The sequence below is a fragment of the Erinaceus europaeus genome, chromosome 1 (genome assembly GCF_950295315.1).
Source record: "Erinaceus europaeus chromosome 1, mEriEur2.1, whole genome shotgun sequence".
Classification (NCBI taxonomy): domain Eukaryota; kingdom Metazoa; phylum Chordata; class Mammalia; order Eulipotyphla; family Erinaceidae; genus Erinaceus; species Erinaceus europaeus.
The window spans coordinates 56,634,737-56,654,097 of NC_080162.1; the positions used below are offsets into that span (position 1 = coordinate 56,634,737).

The 19,361-nt window shown below is 41.8% G+C and overlaps 1 protein-coding gene across 2 annotated transcripts in view; it reads left to right on the forward strand.

Moving 5' to 3' along the window:
• The window catches only part of RRBP1 (ribosome binding protein 1), a 62,653-nt gene that overhangs the window by 4,970 nt on the left and 38,322 nt on the right, over positions 1-19,361 (forward strand). For both annotated transcript variants that reach the window (XM_060186407.1, XM_060186411.1), the window contains exon 2: positions 16,157-18,464. In XM_060186407.1, coding sequence (XP_060042390.1) covers positions 16,178-18,464 — 2,287 coding nt within the window. In that variant the 5' untranslated portion in view covers positions 16,157-16,177. The remainder of the gene's footprint in view (positions 1-16,156; positions 18,465-19,361) is intronic.

A 19,361-nucleotide genomic window follows, 5' to 3' on the forward strand; every position in this document is an offset into this window, starting at 1 on the left:
CCTGCACATGAGATTTGTTTGGCCAATCCCATGTTACTAAACAATTTAGTCACCTTTTAAAAACAGAATTTTTCTTTTTTTTTTCTATTAATTTTATTAGTGATTTAATATTGATTTACAAAATTACACATCAACAGGGGTATTACCACCACCAGGGTTCTGAATCTTCAGTCTCCCCACTGCAAGCCACTGCAGTTCCCCTAAGGTTGTAGACATGGGTCAACCAGTATCTCTACAACTATCAAAACAGGATTTTTCCATTAACATATGGAGGGATCTCTTGGGGAAAATGGCAATTTCTGGGCATATGAGATCTGCTTTCTTATGTCTTGCTGGTTCTTGAAGGGACACTGTCTACATCTGAGAACAAGGAGGAATCTCCAGTGTCTCCTGCTAAGCTGCAATTTGAGCAGTGAGAGAAGCCCAGGGTATGGGTTCAAATCCCAGAAATAAGTGGTATGACCTTAGACATGATTGTTTTCTCTGGGCTTTGTTTTCTCTTCATGTAAAATGAAACTAGACCAGTTGGTTCCATCTATCAGGTCATTAACTTTGGTTTATCCTTAACTCCTAACTCATATTTATGTCCTGTACATCAGCAAATCTTGTCTCTCTTCCAGAATTAGAGCTGAAAGTCCACCATTTTTACAGATTCCGTTGACACCATCTTGGCTCAGTCCCTTCCATTTGTCACGTGGGTTATTGTACTAGCTCCAAAGTGCTCTTCCTGCTTTTGTCTTCACCCCATCTCTGGTCTGTTCCTATAGTAGATGACAACATGCCTCTGTTCAAGATCCTTCTTGGCTAAAGTCTTTACAGTGGCTGTCAAGGGCACTGCTCTCATTCCTACCATCACTTTGTCCCTTTTGTGATAAGATGGCCAATTACGATATCGTTTGCTCCCCCACCTTCAAGTCTGAAATGTTACCTCTGTGCAACCACCCTATTTAAAGTGGCAACCCCTGGTAATTCTCTGCCTTCGCTGCTGTTTCCTGTCCCACTTCTCTGCATGCCTTTCTCTTCTTTGTCACAACCTGACATGCTGCATAAGTGACTAACTTTGTCTTTTCTACCATTGGAGCATAAGCTTATCCAGTGCAAGGATGTGTCTAGTTTCTTTCCCCAGGGTATTATTCCTCATTCCTGCAAGAGTGGCTGGCACAAAGGTAGATGCCCATCCTTGTTAAACTGATGGAGCAATGATTTTCTAGGGCTTATGTTCTATGTGTAGATTCTTTTTTACCCTGAAATAGTCTGGATTCCTGGAGCATCAAATATAAACACAAGAAACATGTTCCAAAGCCAAGTGGCTTCTGGACTCCCTCCAGCCTAACTCCATTTGGGAAGCTGACAGAAACATTCATGGAGGGGCACTATTCTCCCAGCAGAGGCTGGAGCCCTTAGGGAAAGACTTGAATGTTTGCTCTCTTCTCAGCACCTCCAGCCAATAAACTGGTTATATTTATCTCATTGCTACCTGTCTCCATAGATCATCATCCTTACTAGGATCCCTCATTCAGACTGGGTCCTCCCTGGCCGTTCCCCTGGTTCTGGGTAGAATTGGCAGCAAATGCCCTTTATTTCCCTGTGTAGTTGATGAACATTAGGTGGGGCTTGCAGAGTAACTGCACGCCAGTGACGACACATTCACAGGAAACAGAACGATATTTTTGGTTTGAACAATGTGCTGGCTTGCTCTGAAAAGAGGATTCTGTGTTCAGTGAGCGAGAGTATGCCTTTGTTATAGGAGGGAAAAATTGTAGCAGTTAGCATTCTATTCTCTCTTGGAAGGTGTTATTTTCATGAGAAAGAGACCGAGCACTGCTCAGTTCTGGCATATGAGGTGCCTGGAATTGAACCTGGGACCCCTGCAGCCTCATGAAAACTTCATAGCTCCATGGTCCCCATTCTTTCATGTTTAGTCAGGCCTGGTCAGACTAAGGAGGGAAAGGAGTTGATAAAATGAACCCCCTGCATTCCCTAAAATGGTTTTCTGTCTGATCTGAACACTTGTGCACAAAAGCCAGGGTAGTTGGAGGAACATGGCTGAGGTAGGCAATCAGGTTGGTTACAAGTCCTTCCCAGATCAAACTTCATCTTTGCTTTTCCTCTTCTTTCCTCCTTTTGCTTTCAGTTAAGAGAAATCAGAAGTTGATCCTAGGTCCCTAACTCTGTGTCCAGAGGCTCTGACCCAGGAGTAGAGATCTGCTTGTTTTGCAAGGAATGGTCCAAGTCCCTTAGCCCCAAGCCCAGGTGGTGGAACTTTCTGGAACTTCTCATTTAGTGGTTAAAATGTGCAACATGACTACATCAAAGACCATTTTCTTGTTTCCTGGAACTTCACCTCTCCAGAGCCCTGCATCACTAGGGAAAGACAGAAACAGACTAGAGGTATGGATCAGCCTGCCAATGCCCATGTCCAGAGGAGAAACAATTACAGAAGCCACCTTCTGCACCCCAAAAAGAATTTTGGTCCATACTCCCAGAAGAATAAACAATAGGGGAAGTAAACCAGAGGGCTCAGTACCCCCATTCCACCAGAACCCAAAGTGTTTGTCACCAGGAATCTTGTTTTTCTACCATCAATACTACTACTACTAGCGTTTGCCTCTACCATCAATGAAAGGAAAGCAAACCTGGAAAACACCAGAGGAGGCCAAGCATGGTTTCGCTTATCTGAGGGATAAGAGGAAAAAAGAAAAGCCACTTGGAAGTAGTGATAGGTGTAGGGGTAAACTAGAAAGGAAGTGAAGGCAGAACTGTTAAAAAAAGGGGGGCTATAGATATGATATAGTTATAGAATCACCCCATATTGGTGACCTTGGGAAAACTACTACAGTTTTCAAGGAGGTGATAGGACACAAAACTCTGGTGATGGGAACTGTATGGATTTATATACCCCTATTATCTTAGAATTTTGTAAATCAATATTAAATATCTAATAAAAAAGAAAGACCATTTTCTTTTTAATTAAGACTCTTCCAGAATAGGAATTAGGTGTAGTTTTATTTTTTGTTGAATACAGATTCATTTGAGTTCTGGCAATCTGTAGTAATAAAGTATACAAAAATGTTTTACAGAATTTTGTAGTAGTCACATTAATTGAGGGAGAAAGGAATCTGTGCTGAGGAATATATGGATTGCTGTCACCTTTAATGAAAAGTCTTATTAGTGATGTGTCCAGGGACATTTCAGAGATCAACTTTACACACAGCTGCAAAGCCCTAACCACTTTTCTGTCTTCAATTACTTCTGTTTTAAGTTGAAATCTTCCAATCTCCAACTGGGATCCTTCCGCCAGACCTTGCGCTTTGCCGAGTGCGCTTAAGCCGCTGCGCTACCAAGATGTAGTATCTTAACTCTGACTTTGGCGACCACCTATCTACATTGTTTTTGAGTTTGTTCCTGGGGGAGGTTATAGATTCACAAGGAGACTTTATTTCTACACACACACACACACACACACACACACACACACCACACACACAGACACACATATATATATATTTAAATTTTTCATATGCTCAGTTTTAGAAGAGAGTGCTAGCCTTTTCTCCAGAGTGCTACTACTAATTTATACTCCCACTAATGGTATATGAGACTGTGAAATAGATTACATAATGGGTGACTTTTAAAAGGAACTAGAATAAGTTCAAGTTATTACTATTAATAAGCAATAACTAAGTTGTGTAGTACTTCTTTGTCATGGAGATGGGAGCGTTTGGCTGCTGAATTCATTGATCAAAAATGGGTCTTTGCAGAGGGTTTGTAAGAGAGGGTTGGATTTTATTGCTGATGAGCAAATACTGTCTCTTAACTACAAATCCAAGTGACAGGACAGCACCTCTAATGTTGGTTAGATCATCAGAGCTTTGAGTTCTCATCTGACCCTTGCTGCTCCCAACCTCTCCCCTCATTAATGTTATGAGTGTTGGCATATTGGATGAATTTCTTAAAAACAAAAAATTTGGTTACCAGATGTCATTCAGCCCTGACTAGCACATTCCTAAGTTGAAAATGCATCTGCCTCCTGGAGTCCTTGTGCAGAGTCTAGAGTTGGTGTAAGGACACTGCAGGCTCCCCCCTTCCTGAGACTGCACATAGCATGCCCAGCCCTTCTGTCTCTCCTCTTTACTTTTCAGGCTTGGTCGAGTGGAACTTGGTTTGACTAGGGGGCAACAACAGTGTCAAATGTCAGTGGTATAAAAAAGGAAGAAGGGCACTGTTTCTGGTGATAGGGGCAGGTCTGGGTCAGTCTGCTGACTGGGGTGGGAACGGGTCAAATGCTGCAAAGATTAAACATTACCTTCCAAAAAGCACCCGAATGTCTTTGAAGAAAGTGAAGAGGATAACTTCTGTTTATAAGAACTACATTGAGGGCAAACTGGGTAAACTGTAGGTTTTGATGCCGTCTCTCAGCATAGGATAGAGATCAGATTAGACATTATGAGGGAAACCCTTCGCCTAACAATTGGAACCAATTGGAACAACTTTAGAGTGAAAGCTAATCAGAACTAACCCTTCCTGTCCTGAGGAGTTGTTCTTACAAGTCATCCCTCAGTAGTTAAAATGGACCAGAGTGGATAGTACTCCTAACCAGTCCATAAGCAAGCAGGTAGAGCCTTGAAGGGTTGAACCTTTATGCTAGTCTTAGTGAAACAGATCTGTGCAAACAGGACAGTGAAATGGTTGACATAGATTTTAAGTAGCACTTCTTAAAGTGACTGCTAAGACTGAAGGTACCTCCAAAATCCAGGAAACTATAAAATGACCAACATATTGAAAAGCAATCAGCTATTTGAGACACAAGAAGTTCTGTAATTATAATTAAAAGCACAGCAAATGGATATACTTGAAGATTAGACACAACTTAAACTAAATTGAAAAGTAGAACAGAAGGAAGTATACCAGTTTTACCTTAGAGGACCAAATAGATGAATTCACAAGCCCAGTTAGGCATCAGAGAGTATAACACAAGATGTGTGTTTAATTGGGATTCTAGGAGAGAGAAAGTTCACTGGGCAGTCAGCATCTGGTGAGACAATACAGCTGGATTTTACACAAGGGGTGAAAGCTGTCTTGGAAGACAGTGAAGAGGATAACAAGGAGGCTGGATCTCTATGTAGAAAGTCCTCCTGACTATAAGAACTACCTTGAGGGCCAACTGGACAAACTAGACAAAAATCCACATGGACAAAGTGTAGCGAAAGGAAAAAAGGGACAAATCTAGAGCGAGAGAAATAAAGATAACTTCTCAGGTAAAAACCAAGATAGTTAATTACTAACAGGTGTTTGCTACAGGAAATTCTCAAAGATGATCTTAGAAAGTAGTGCCAAATGGAAAGAGTGAGATGCTTGAACAATGAAGAATAGTGAAGGTACTAAATATTTGGACTGCTGTGAACATGTGTAAAAATGATCCTTTTTTTGTTTGGTTTTTGGCTGGGAAGGGGACTCAAAGGGATAGAATTAACTATATGGAAGCAACAACTTGAAATGAAGAGGTAATGCAATTAATGGAGGGGTAAAGTTTTAACTTCCATCATTGTAAATCCTTTAGGTTGCCATGCAAAAATGAAATGAAATGAAATAAAAACTACTGAAGAATAGAAACAGTTGACCCTGTAATATTGGGGTGGGGTGGAATGGAATGAATAAAAAATAATAAAAAAAGATAAAATGGGAGACGTAAGGGGAAGTGATATAGATTTACATTATTTATTTATTTGACAGGCAGAAAGAAATCAAAAGGGAAAGGGGAGATAAAGAGGGAAGAAGAGTGTGACACCTATAGGACTGCTTCACTGCTCAGTGAAGCTTTCGCTCTTTAGGTGGGGACTGGGGATTTGAACCTGGGTCCATGTGCATGGTTATGTGTGCACTCAGCCACAACCAGGTATGCCACCACCCAGTCCCAGATTTAAACCCAAATATATCATCATTCATATTGTGTTTCAGTTGACTGAGTACTAATATAAGGATGTTAGACTGAATTTTAAAAATCTAGCTCTTGTGCTGTTTATAAGAATCAGATGATAGTAAAAGGATTGAACACTGTGGGATAGTCTTCCATAGATGATGGAAAGACTGATGTTAACTATTATTACTATGCAAAATGGCCTAAAAATTAGAAAAGAGTCATCATATTATGTTAAAAGTTCAATTCCTGGGTTCATATTCCCAGATGGGATAGGGAGTTCCGGTGGTGGGAACTGTGTGGAGGTTGTACCTCTCTCCCTATGGTCTTGTCAATATCTCCATTTCATAAATTAAAAAGAAGAAAGAAAGAAAAGAAAAAAGAATAACAAGAAGAAAACCCTAAAGAAGAAAAGTTCAGCTTAAAACACATTAATTTTATCTGTGGTTGCATCTTATTAACATGATTATAAAATACATGAAACAACAGTTGACAGAACTACGGGCAGTGGCCTGAGACATTGTCATAGTAGAGAATTCTACCATGTCCTCAGTGTTTCACAGGTAAACAGATAATACTCAATAAGGATTCGAATTTTGAACAAAACTAAGGATTGACCTGTAACTATCAATAAAATGTAACCGGTTAATGCAATTTTTGGCCTCAAAATTTTCAAATCATGGCTATATCTGGGGCCTCTGTAATACCTCTACAAATATCAAAAAATTGAAATTATAAAGGGCATATTGTCTGATCACAACTTAAACTAAAATATGAATAAGAAGATGAACAGGGGGGAGTCGGGCTGTAGTGCAGCGGGCTAAGCGCAGGTGGCGCAAAGCACACAAGGACCGGCATAAGGATCCCTGTTCGAACCCCGGCTCCCCACCTGCAGGGGAGTCGCTTCACAGGCGGTGAAGCAGGTCTGCAGGTGTCTATCTTTCTCTCCTCCTCTCTGTCTTCCCCTCCCTCTCTCCATTTCTCTCTGTCCTATCCAACAACGACAACAACAATAATAACTACAACAATAAAACAACAAGGGCAACAAAAGGGAATCAATAAATAAAATAAATATTAAAAAAAAAGATGAACAGGAAGTTTTTGTATATTTGAATATCAGATATATTAGGTTTTAGTACTAATTTGTAGGCCAAATGATAAAGTAGAAATTTTTAATTTCTTTATTGGGGGATTAATGTTTTACAGTTGACAGTAAATACAATAGTTTGTCCATGTATAACGTTTCTCAGTTTTCCACATAACAATAGAAAATATTTTGATTTAATTGTAAAATACATCAAGATTTGTGATATAGCTAAAATATTTATAGGCAGATATGTAACATTACATACATTAAAAAAGAGGGAGGCTATATCACAGATCATTTACATATACAGAAATTTTTTGTTTTTTAGTATCTCAGAATGGCAGTAATTTGCAAGTCCTGAGAATTTAAGTACATTTCAAGGAAAATAAAATGTATCAGCACTGAACCAAAAGAAAATCAAGAACATGATAAAAAGAATTAAAAAAAAAACCTACAGCAAACACAACATTAAATAGTAATTAAGCCAGATCTTTCCCTTTGAGATTGAGAAAAACAGAAAACCTTCTCTTTAGTATTAACTTTTGTCCCATCCTGTACAAAAATTAAAGAATGGTGAAGCAGAAGAAGATAGGAAGATTGGGGAGAAAGGAACAATAACTCCAATTATAGCAATATGTTTATATATGTAGACCAGTTTTTAATAATCCACAGATGTATTACTAGAGTAAGACAAAGGTGTATGTGTGTGTGTGTGTGAATAATCTTTGTGAAACCAGTTTCCCTTCTTTATATCTACAACAAACAGAAAATGTAACTTTAAAGACAGCTTTTCAATAATGTGAAAATTATAAAAAGTCAAGACATACCCTTTTCCAGAAATTTACAAGACCCAATGCACTGTTTTCCTCTACCAGGATATCAGTGTTTTTTCTGCTAGGATTTGTTCCTTATCACCATTTCAATAATTGATTCCTGACTTGGTGAGTAATTTAGTGGAATTTCCATTTGGCAGATAGGCAGTGATGTGCTGAGGTTTGACTGTATGTGGTACCCAAGAGACTGATACCTGCCTTCTGAGAGTTTATTATCTATTCCAGTGAGAATTCTGTCATGACCCATTTTGAGAAGTCAGCGTTTTGGCTAACTTGCTTGCCTTGAAGGCATGTTGTCTTTAGTAGCAAGGTGAAGTCTGTAGACTTCTTGTAAATTCTTAGAAGGTTTAAGCCTATTTAAGGATCACACCTACTTTTCTAAAGACTGTTGTTTTAAGAACAGAAATGGGAAACACAAATTAAAACTTGAACTGGGTTTACTGTATTCCACCAAAGCAAAGGGCTCAGGGAAAGGAGAGTGGGGTGGGTGGTGAGGACTTTTGGGCCTTGGAGTATGACTGTGGGAAAGAATCTTAGATGGAGGTGAGAGTGTTTTGCAGACACCTATCATGGTGAAATGAGAAATTTTACCCATGTGTCAACAGCTATATTTTCAATAATTAGCCTACCCCTCCCTCACCTAAAGACATATTTTGGTGAAACACAAAAACGTTAATTTTTTTTTTTTCTGTTAAGGCATAGAAATTGAATCCAAAATGTCAAGTGAATACACAGGTTTAGAATACATTTCTGTTTTGTATTTTGATCTTTAAAATGAGTTGCATCGTTTCTCAAAACTAAGTTAAGAGATCCATTATTTTCATTAAAAATTTTTTTTATTATCTTTATTTACTGGATAGAGACAGCCAGAAATCAAAAGGGAAGGGGGTGATAGAGAGGGGAGAGACAGAGAGACACCTGCAGCTCTGCTTCACCACTCGCAAAGCTTTCACCCCCCCCACAGGGGGGGGGGGCTCAAACCCAGGTCCATGCGCATTATAATACGAGCGCTCAGTCAGGTGCAGTACCACCTGGCCCCTTATTTTCATTTTCTTAAGATGTGAAATATTTTCAGAATACATCTTTTAGTTACATATTTTCTCTTAGTTTTTCTGGAGGGGGGGAATCAGATATTACACTTAAAACTTTAGGTGCACTGATCTGAAAACTCTTCCAAACATTTGGAGATTTTAAATGCAGTTAATAAACCTTTTTTAGAAAGTACAGTGGAGGAACAAAAGGATAGCTCACATGGCAGCCTTCCTTACCATTTGGATGTTTGTATGCATGTGTGCACTGAGCCACATAGGACATTCTTTTTTTTTTTTTTTTTTTTTCCTCCTCCAGGGTTATTGCTGGGCTCGGTGCCTGCACCATGAATCCACCGCTCCTGGAGGCCATTTTTTTTCCCCTTTTGTTGTCCTTGTTGTAGCTTCGTTGTGGTTAGTATTATTGCCCTTGTTGACGCAATTCGTTGTTGGATAGGACAGAGAGAAATGGAGAGAGGAGGGGAAGACAGAGAAGGGGAGAGAAAGATAGACACCTGCAGACCTGCTTCACTGCCCCGCCTGTGAAGCGACTTCCCTGCAGGTGGGGAGCCGGGGGCTCGAACCGGGATCCTTACGCCAGTCCCTGCGCTTTGCGCCACATGCGCTTAACCCACTGCGCCACCGCCCGACTCCCCACATAGGGCATTCTTTGGATCATGGTTAGAAGTCTGAAAACGGGTCTGGGCGGTAGTGTAGTGAATTAAGTGCACATGGCGCAAAGTGCAAGGACCTGCATAAGTATCCCGGTTCCAGCTCCCAGCTCCCTAACTGCAGGGGGAGTTGCCTCAAAAGCTATGAAGCAAGTCTGATTTCTCTCTGTCCTATCCAACAACATCGACAACAATAACAATAGTAATAACAACAGTGATAAACAAGGGCAACAAAATGGAGAAAATGGCTTCCAAGAGCAGTGGATTTGTAGTGCAGTCACTGAGCCCCAGCAATAACCCTGGAGGCAAAAAAAAAAAAAGTCTGAAAACATTGATCTGTATCACACAGAAAAGTCTGATGACTGAGCAATTAGAAATTACAAATAATCTCTCAAAGCCTCCACATCTAAAGTTAAGGACACCACAACCTCACAAATCAAAGAGTTTGAATGGGTAGTTAGAAAGTAAAATTGAACACTAATGAAAATACTGTGCAGTGAAGCTTGTAGGAGAAGCTATAGCAATACTTAGAGGGAAATTTATGGTCTTAAAATTTTGCTATAAGAAAAAAGGAAGGCCTAAATATTAGTAAATATCCATGCCAGGAAATCAGAAATAACAGAATAAATCAACAAAACTTGGAAGAAGAAAGAATGATTGGATAGCAAATTCACTGATGCTGAAGTCACTATTGAAATTTAATCATTAGTTTAAAATTATTTTTCTACACTCCAGGAACAGATCTCAAAGCGCCATATTCTGACAGTTTTTGAGGTGTGTTCTTCCAGACTTGTAATGACCAGAGGAACAGAGATAATCCTTATTCGAGACTCAAATGACCTTGTTATCAAGAATATAGGAACACTTTGAGAATAGCCTCTTAACTTGTCCTCAGTTAAGAGCACACATAGAGAAAGCCCACATAACAATGAGAACAATGGATCTAGTGATTATTAAAGAAGACCCACCCTCTAAAAGCATTTATTCTGTAAGAACTATCTGCAAGGTAATATTAAGATATTAGACTGGAGAGAAATCTCACTGGATAGGGCACATGCCTTGCTGTGGTGTGGTCCAGGTTTGAACCCTATTACCACATGGGAGATGATGTGGCATGGAAAGAAATTCAGGTCCTGTATCTCTCTCCCTCTCTCTCTCTCTCACTCTCTCTCTCTCCCCGGATGGATAGATAAAAATGAGACCTGGAGTAGTAGTACAATCATGCATGTGCATGATTATGCAAAAAGAAATAAAAATTGGAAAAAATATAAGCAAAGGAGACTAGTGTATTTCTGAGAGGGAGAGGGAGAGAGGGAGAGAGGACACACAATAGGGAGACACAGACTCAGCTCAGCTCTGGCTTATGGGAGAGAGAGGACACACAATAGGGAGATATAGACTCAGCTCTGGCTTATGGTGGTACTGGGGATTGAACTGAGACCGTAGAACCTTAGGCATGAAAGTCTTGCATAACCATTATGCTGTTTCCCCAGCCCTAGGATAGTCTTTAATTCAATCTATTAAAAGTTATGTCAGGTAGTGAATTAATAGTTTGCTCATATGCAAAATCCAACTGGAAAGTTGGAATATAAGATAGACCAAAATGCCCCCTCCCCCTAAACCTGTGGTCAACACAACTTATCATAGTGAAACATTAGAAGCAGAGGCTTAGGAAGGAGGCCAAGAAACCCCCTCTCCCAATCTATTCAGTTCTTTGTGTTCTTAGCTAGTTTTCTGTGAGATGAGAAAAGATGAGGGATAGATACTATGGCTTATATAATACAAGAGACAATCTTAGTCATTTTTCGTAAGTATTGATTTATTTTTCTATTAAAGAAAGCCCAAAAGAGTCTGCAAGTCCTCAGAGATGAGCCAGCTTAATGCTGGGCAATTAGCAGGTGTACAAAGATGAGTAACTTTGTTGAGCGTGTCTAGCTAGAAATAAAGTATTTTATAAGAGATAATTACTTCCATTGCATCAAAAAAAAATGCAGTAACCTTAAAACAGCAAAAAATGGAGGCCAGGTGGTGATGCACCTGGTTAAGTTCATACATTACATTGTGCAAGGACCTGGGTGGGTCTTTTTATAATGGTAGGGATTTCAAAAGCAAAGCACCTGACATGCTGACATATTCTCTCTCTCTCTCTCTCTCTCTCTCTCTCTCTCCCCTCTCCCCTCTCCCCTCCCCTCCCCTCCCCTCTCTCCTCTCTCCTCTCTCCTCTCTCCACTTTCTCTCTTCTTTCTTTCTCTCTTTCTCCTTCTGTACTGGGTTGTGTGCATGCAGTTTCACCACTCCTTGCTGTTTTTTTATTCAGAAAGAGAGGAGACACCACTTCCTCTCATACCATAGCACCTCCCATATGGTGCTGGGGTTTGAACCTAGGCTACACATGGCAAGGCATTTGCCCCACGAAGTGAGCTGTCTCTCTGGCCCCAGAATGTTGATCTTGTGAGCATGTGTGGTAGGCACTGGTTTTATCATTCCTGTGAGGCAGACATCTTCCCACCAAGAGCATCAGGTAGGCTTTCTTTCACTAGATTTTTTTTTTTCTCCTGGTGATATAGCTTTTAGTATCTTAGTGTATTAGTACTTAAAACTAGGGCTTTGCATTTTCTTGTGAAAGGATTCTTTTAAAGAAATTTATGGTAGGGGCGCCATATATATATATATATATATATATATAATATATAAATTATAAATATATATATTATAAAATAGAAATATTGATAAGACCATAGGATAAGAGGGGTACAATTCCACATAATTCCCAACCCCGGAACTCCATATCTAATCCCCTCCCTTGATAGCTTCCCTGTTCTTTATCCCTCTGGGAGCATGGACCCAGGATCATTATGGTATGCAGCAGGTGGAAGGTCTGGCTTCTGTAATTGCTTCCCCATAAGCATGGGCATTGGCAGGTTGATCCACACTCCCAGCCCGTCTCTCTTGTTTCCTAGTGGGGTGGGGCTCTGGGGAAGCGGGGCTCCAGGACACATTGGTGGGGTTATCTGCCCAGGAAAGTCAGGTTGGCATAATCTTTTTTAAGTAACCTGTTCTGTAAAGGGACACATTTGTGCTACTATTAAGCATACATTTGTGTGTAGTGCAGAGGGGAAGTATTCTCCTGGGGCTTTTTTTTTTTTTTTTTTTTTTTGCAATTTTGTGCTCTCATCAGAGGGTATGGTTTTGTTTCTCATGTTTGCCTAATTTGAATGAGTCAAAGCTGATTTTTCTTTTTTTAATTTCTTTATTGGGGGTTAATGGTTTACAGAAGATAGTAAAATACCATAGTTTGAAAATGCATACCATTTGCCAGTTTTCCACATAACACAAAGCTAATTTTTTAACTTTGGCTTTTCTGCCCAAGCAGGAGTCTCCACAGAGCCTGCAGAGAACCCACAGCTCTGCAGAGACAGCATGCTTCTCCAGTCTGCGGCTGGGAAGCCATTGCTGGGTTAGGAAACCCGGGCCCCTCTAGTTGCACTACTCATGGATAGGAGGAAAGCTTCAGAGGACTTATGCCAGTTGAATAGACTGAGTGTAGTGACTATCATGTGGTTTTGATTTCTTTACCTGAACATGTTCATTTTGTTAAGTTCTGAGAGGTCCTGAAAACCTGGAATGTTACTTAGTTGGTGGATCAAAAAATAAAAGCTGACCATACAATTTTCAAACATTCATGTACCTGTCCTACCCATAAGTACCTTCCAGGGCTGAACAGAGCAGTTTCCTTTTCATCATCTAGCATTTGAGTGTGTTCCTGGACAGACTGATTTGGGGTAGCGTCCCTGAGTGTCATTAAGGGTCCTCAAGGCTGAGAATGTTGCTGTCAGCACACATGGCCAGAGGTCAAAATCTATTTGCCCAGAATTTGAGTAAATTTTAGACTTTGTAGAGATGAGAACTGGAATGCAGAATAGGACTTGATCCCACAGACTTGGTGTAATCTAGGAGAGTCCTCTTTCTACAAAGGGTTTATCAAGAAGGGCACTTTTTTTTTTTTATCAAGAAGTGAAATTGTATTTTTTTTCCTTTGTTGGGAATGATTCTTAGAATTTAATGCTGAACCATAAAACAATCATTTTCTCAGTCCCCTTTTTAAAATGCCCTGATGTCAAGACTTGAATTCAATAGTTGTTTAGAAATCCCCAGTATTTCCTTCCTTGCCCCCAATGGAAAAGGAATCTCAACTGTTAAGTTGCTGACAAATCTGAACCCAGCCTACCACTTTGTCTAGGGATGAGGGTAGGGGAAGTATAGTAACTTTTCATCTCTTCCTTTCCACTCCCTTTTCTTCATTCCAGATGCCCTTACCCACCCTTACTCTCTTGTTTTCTTCACTAATTTCATTGCTTATCCTCATTTGAGTAGGCTCTTTTTTTAAAATATTTATTTATTTATTTTCCCTTTTGTTGCCCTTGTTGTTTAACATTGTTGTGGTTATTGATGTCATTGTTGTTGGCTAGGACAGAGAGAAATGGAGAGAGGAGGGAAAGACAGAGTGGGAGAGAAAGATAGACACCTGCAGACCTGCTTCACTGCTTGTGAAGCGACTCCCCTGCAGGTGGGGAGCTGGGGGCTCGAACCGGGATCCTTACGCCGCTGTGCCCCTGAGTAAGCTCTTTCTAACTCTCCAGTTCAGGGGATTAAAAATATAATGACACCACCATCCAAATTGGTTGATAGGAACCTGGGACAGGGCTCAGCAGGTGAAGTGTGTACCTTCCTATGTGTGAGGTTGCCCTGGGTTCACTCTTCAGTACAGCATGGGAGCACCATGGATGGTACCAGGGGAATTCCTTAGATGATGAAGTGGTGCTTTGGTCTCAGTCTCTCTCCTCTGTCTTTCTCTCTATCTGCCTTTCTTTCAAAACTTGGGGAAAAATTGGTCTTGGAGATAGCTCAGTACTATCACACATGTACAAGGCCCTTGGTTCATTTCCCATTGCTGAACAAAATTAATTAATAAAAATTGAGTATATTCAGACAGGTAAACCTGTTGGAATGCCTCACTGAAGTGAAACTTAACCTGGACTGCCAGGCAAGAAGCTGTGGACCTTTCTGCCTCTGGCCCTTTGGACTTTGTTCCATGGGCAGTGGGCAAGATGTTTTTTCCTCTTGAACCAGATTCTATTATCAAGTGAAGGATCCCTTTCCCAGGGTGAGGGTTGAGCCCTGGTGTTGCTGACCTCTCTCCTTTAAAGCCTGCAGACTGAACTTCTAAACCTGGAATCTAAGTTGGCTTCTTGTTTCCCAGTGTGATTTCTCTAGTCCTTGTAGCTGTCGTTGGTAAAAAGCCATTTTCCTTTTATCACACTCTTTTTTTACTTTGCAAGAGTATATATAAGACAGGTTTTCCTGTATCCCTGGATAACTGTTTATCAGCACAGAGGAAAGGGAGGGGACAGGTTTGACATGGCACATTCAGGGCCTCTGGCCATAGTGCATGAGGCTAAAAACCTATAGATATGCTTGGTTTGACTCACATGTTATTTTTTTTTTAATTTTTTTAAATATTTATTTTATTTATTTATTCCCTTTTGCCCTTGTTTTATTGTTGTAGTTATTATTGTTGTTGTCGTTGTTGGATAGGACAGAGAGAAATGGAGAGAGGAGGAGAGAAAGATAGACACCTGCAGACCTGCTTCACCGCCTGTGAAGCGACTCTCCTGCAGATGGGGAGCCGGGGTTCGAACCGGGATCCTTATGCCAGTCCTTGTGCTTTGCGCCACCTGCGCTTAACCCGCTGCGCTACAGCCCGACTCCCGACTCACATGTTATTTTTAAAAACTTAGTCAAGTTCATATTGAGGAAAAATTATTTCTGGCCCAATGTTTTTCACATGGCAGACAATTCCTTAACACAGTATCCACATCTCTATAGTAGCCAGCTAAGCCTGAAGGACATTTGCTCCTTAATTTAGAGGGGCCTTTTATTTCCATAATCCTCACCAGTCCCTATAGCCTCAAATTTTGCCTCACTGGTACTAGGTGCCCCAGTTATAGACATGCATTCTGCCACTTTTTTTTTCTGTCTTTTTTTTTTTTTTTTTTTTTTTTTTTTGTGCTTCCAGGGTTATCACTGGGGTTCAGTGCCTGCACCACGAATCCACCGCTCCTGGAGGCCATTTTTTTCCCCCTTTTCGTTGCCCTTGTTGTTTATTGGTGGTGTTGTTACTATTATTGTTGTCGTTGTTGGATAGGACAGAGAGAAATTGAGAGGGGAGGAGAAGACAGGGGGAGAGAAAGATAGACACCTACAGACCTGCTTCACCACCTGTGAAGCAACTCCCCTGTAGGTGGGGAGCTGGGGGCTCGAACTGGGATCCTTATGACGGTCCTTGCACTTAACCCACTGCACTACCGCCCTGCCCCTTCTACCACTTATTTATTGCTTCCAGTCTCCCAACACTGATAGGGACTGTCCATATTATAGAAAAAAATGCTTATTTCTGAAGAGGAACAGGTAAGAATATGAGTTTGGAGTTTGTTTGAGTTTCTTTTGACTTTATTATCCCAAAGAAGTAGTGAAATTGTAAGTTTGTGGTGAGGATAGGGGTAGAAATTGTTGAATGTTTTGGTTCTACAAAATGTAATATACATGTATATGTTTGGCAGGTGAAGGGAAAGCAAGCAAGGATGGATTTTTACGACACTCAAACCTTAGGAGTTGTGGTCTTTGGTGGATTCATGGTTGTTTCTGCCATTGGCATCTTCCTTGTCTCAACCTTCTCCATGAAGGAGACATCATATGAAGAAGCCTTAGCCAACCAGCGTAAGGAGATGGCAAAAACTCACTACCAGAAAGTGGACAAGAAAAAGAAGGAGAAAACAGTAGAGAAGAAAGGAAAAACCAAGAAAAAGGAAGAGAAACCCAATGGGAAGATACCGGATCATGAGCCAGTCTCCAATGTGACCATCCTCAAAGACTCAGTGCGGGTACCTGCAGTGACTGTGGCTCCAACCCCTGTCCAGCCCCATGTGGTTTTTACCCCCATAGCCACAGTATCAGCTATGCCCCAAGAGAAGCCATCTTCTCCTAAGGACAAAAAGAAGAAGGAAAAAAAAGTGGCAAAGGTGGAGCCAGCAGTCAGTTCTGTAGTGAATTCCATCCAGGTTCTTGCTTCCAAGGCAGCCATCTTGGAAGCTGCTCCCAAGGAGGTGCCTATGGTGGTTGTGCCCCCAGTGGGTACCAAGAATCCAAACACAAGCACTTCACAGGGCAAAAAGGCAGAGGGGTCCCAGAACCAAGGGAAAAAGGCTGAAGGGGTGCCAAAGCAGGGCAAAAAGGCAGAGGGGGCTCAGAACCAGGGCAAGAAAGAGGGGAGTCCCAATCAGGGTAAAAAGGCAGAGGGGGCTCAGAACCAGGGCAAAAAGGCAGAGGTAGTCCCCAACCAGAGCAAAAAGGCAGAAGGGGTTCAGAGCCAGGGCAAGAAAACAGAGGGAGTCTCCAACCAAGGCAAGAAGACTGAGGGGGGCCAGAACCAGGGCAAGAAGGCAGATGGAGCCCAGAACCAGGGCAAGAAGGCAGAGGGTGCCCAGAACCAGGGCAAGAAGGCAGAGGGTGCCCAGAACCAGGGTAAGAAGGCAGAGAGTGCCCAGAACCAGGGCAAGAAGGCAGATGGAGCCCAGAATCAGGGCAAAAAGGCAGATGGAGCCCAGAATCAGGGCAAAAAGGCAGATGGAGCCCAGAATCAGGGCAAAAAGGCAGATGGAGCCCAGAGTCAGGGCAAAAAGGCAGATGGAGCCCAGAATCAGGGCAAAAAGGCAGATGGAGCCCAGAATCAGGGCAAAAAGGCAGATGGAGCCCAGAGTCAGGGCAAAAAGGCAGATGGAGCCCAGAATCAGGGCAAAAAGGCAGATGGAGCCCAGAATCAGGGCAAAAAGGCAGATGGAGCCCAGAATCAGGGCAAAAAGTCAGATGGAGCCCAGAATCAGGGCAAAAAGTCAGAAGGAGCCCCTAACCAGAACAAAAAGATGGACAGTGCCCATAATGAGGGCAAAAAGGCAGAAGGGGTCCCCAACCAAGGCAAAAAGTCTGAAGGGGCTCAGAATCAGGGGAAAAAAGTAGAGGGATCACAGAACCAAGGTAAGAAAGGAGAAGGGGCATCCAACCAGGGCAAGAAGGCAGAGGGGTCCCCCAATCAGGGCACTAAGGCAGAGGGGGCCCAGAACCAGGGCAAGAAGGCAGAAGGGACCCAAAACCAAGGGAAAAAAGCAGGTGGAGCCCCCAACCAGGGCAAAAAAGAAGAAGGAGCCCAGAATCAGGGCAAAAAGAGTGAGGGTAGCCCCAATCAGGGCAAAAAGGGGGATGGAGCCCCCAACCAAGGCAAAAAAGCAGAGGGTACCCCCAACCAGGGCAAAAAGGGAGAGGGTACCCCCAACCAGGGCAAAAAGGGAGAGGGTACCCCTAACCAGGGCAAAAAGGGAGAGGGCACCCCCAACCAGGGCAAAAAAGGAGATAGTATCCCCAACCAGGACAAAAAAGGAGAGAGTACCCCCAACCAGGGCAAAAAAGGAGAGAGTACCCCCAACCAGGGTAAAAAGGCAGAGGGGACCCAGAATCAGGGCAAAAAGGTAGAGGGAACCCCAAACCAGGGCAAAAAGGCAGATGGGGCTCAGAATCAGGGTAAAAAGACAGATTCAGTTGCTAATCAGGGTGCAAAGGCAGAGGGTGTTGCAAACCAGGGGAAAAAAGCAGAGGGGAGCTCCAATCAAGGCAAAAAGGCAGAGGGAACTCCAAACCAGGGCAAAAAGTCAGAAGGGTCCCCCAACCAGAGCAAAAAGGTAGATGTGTCTGCCAATCAGGGTAAAAAGACAGAGTCAGCTCCTAGCCAAGGAAAAAATGTAGATGTGGTCCAGAGCCAGGACTCACTGAAGCAAGATGCTCCTATAAAGAAGAAGTCTGGTTCAAAGAAGAAAGGAGGTGAGCTGATAAGTAACTTTGTTATCTTTAAAAACTTTGAAAGCTAATGGCATATAGATTCCCTTTGCTTAAGCTTTCTATGCCAGTCAACATTTGTCACATGGCTGTAAAACAGACATTCCAGAATTCATTGCCTGTACCACCAGCCATTTATTCTCATGCTTCTGTGGAATTGTTTTAAAGTTTGACTGAGCTGGGTTGGTATCTTTTACTCTGAGGTTTAACTGGGCTTTGTTCTTTGCTGCAAGATGAATATAGGTCTGTTCAGTCTGAGGCCTAGACTGAAGTGAAGTTTCAGTGACTGTCCAGGTTTCAGTGACCCTTCTCTTGGTTATGACAGAACTATAGAAAGGGCACATTTCAAAACTGGAGTCATTGGCCAGAGCAAGTCATGTGACTGAGACAATGAGTTGGAAGTCCTGTCTTCTCCATTTGGAGGGGAAGGGACTGGAAAATAATAAGGAAAAATGTGTGCACATGAAAAAAGGTGAGAGACTGGGAATAGTAATTCCACTTACCACCCAATCTAGAATGGGTGATTCAGGTCTTGGCAAATGTTACTTAATGTCTGGCTGCTTCTGTTGTATTATTCTAAAAGTCCTTTGTGGTAGGAGAAAACATAAATAAGACTATTGAATAGATTTTTTTTTTTTTTTTGAGGTAAAGAGGAGAGGTACCACAGCATCACTCCAAACACCCATGGAATTCCAGTATAGTTCCAGGGCTCAAATTCTGGGCTTCACATATAATAAGGCATTTATTCTGCCAGTTGAACTGTCTGCCAATCCAGTTGCATAGATTTTAAGTGACTTTCAGCTGGCCAGTCTTGTTTGATGTATGGATATCTTCCTAAACTGTTGTAATGACAAGTAGGTCTGGAAACAGGGTGGTCTTAAA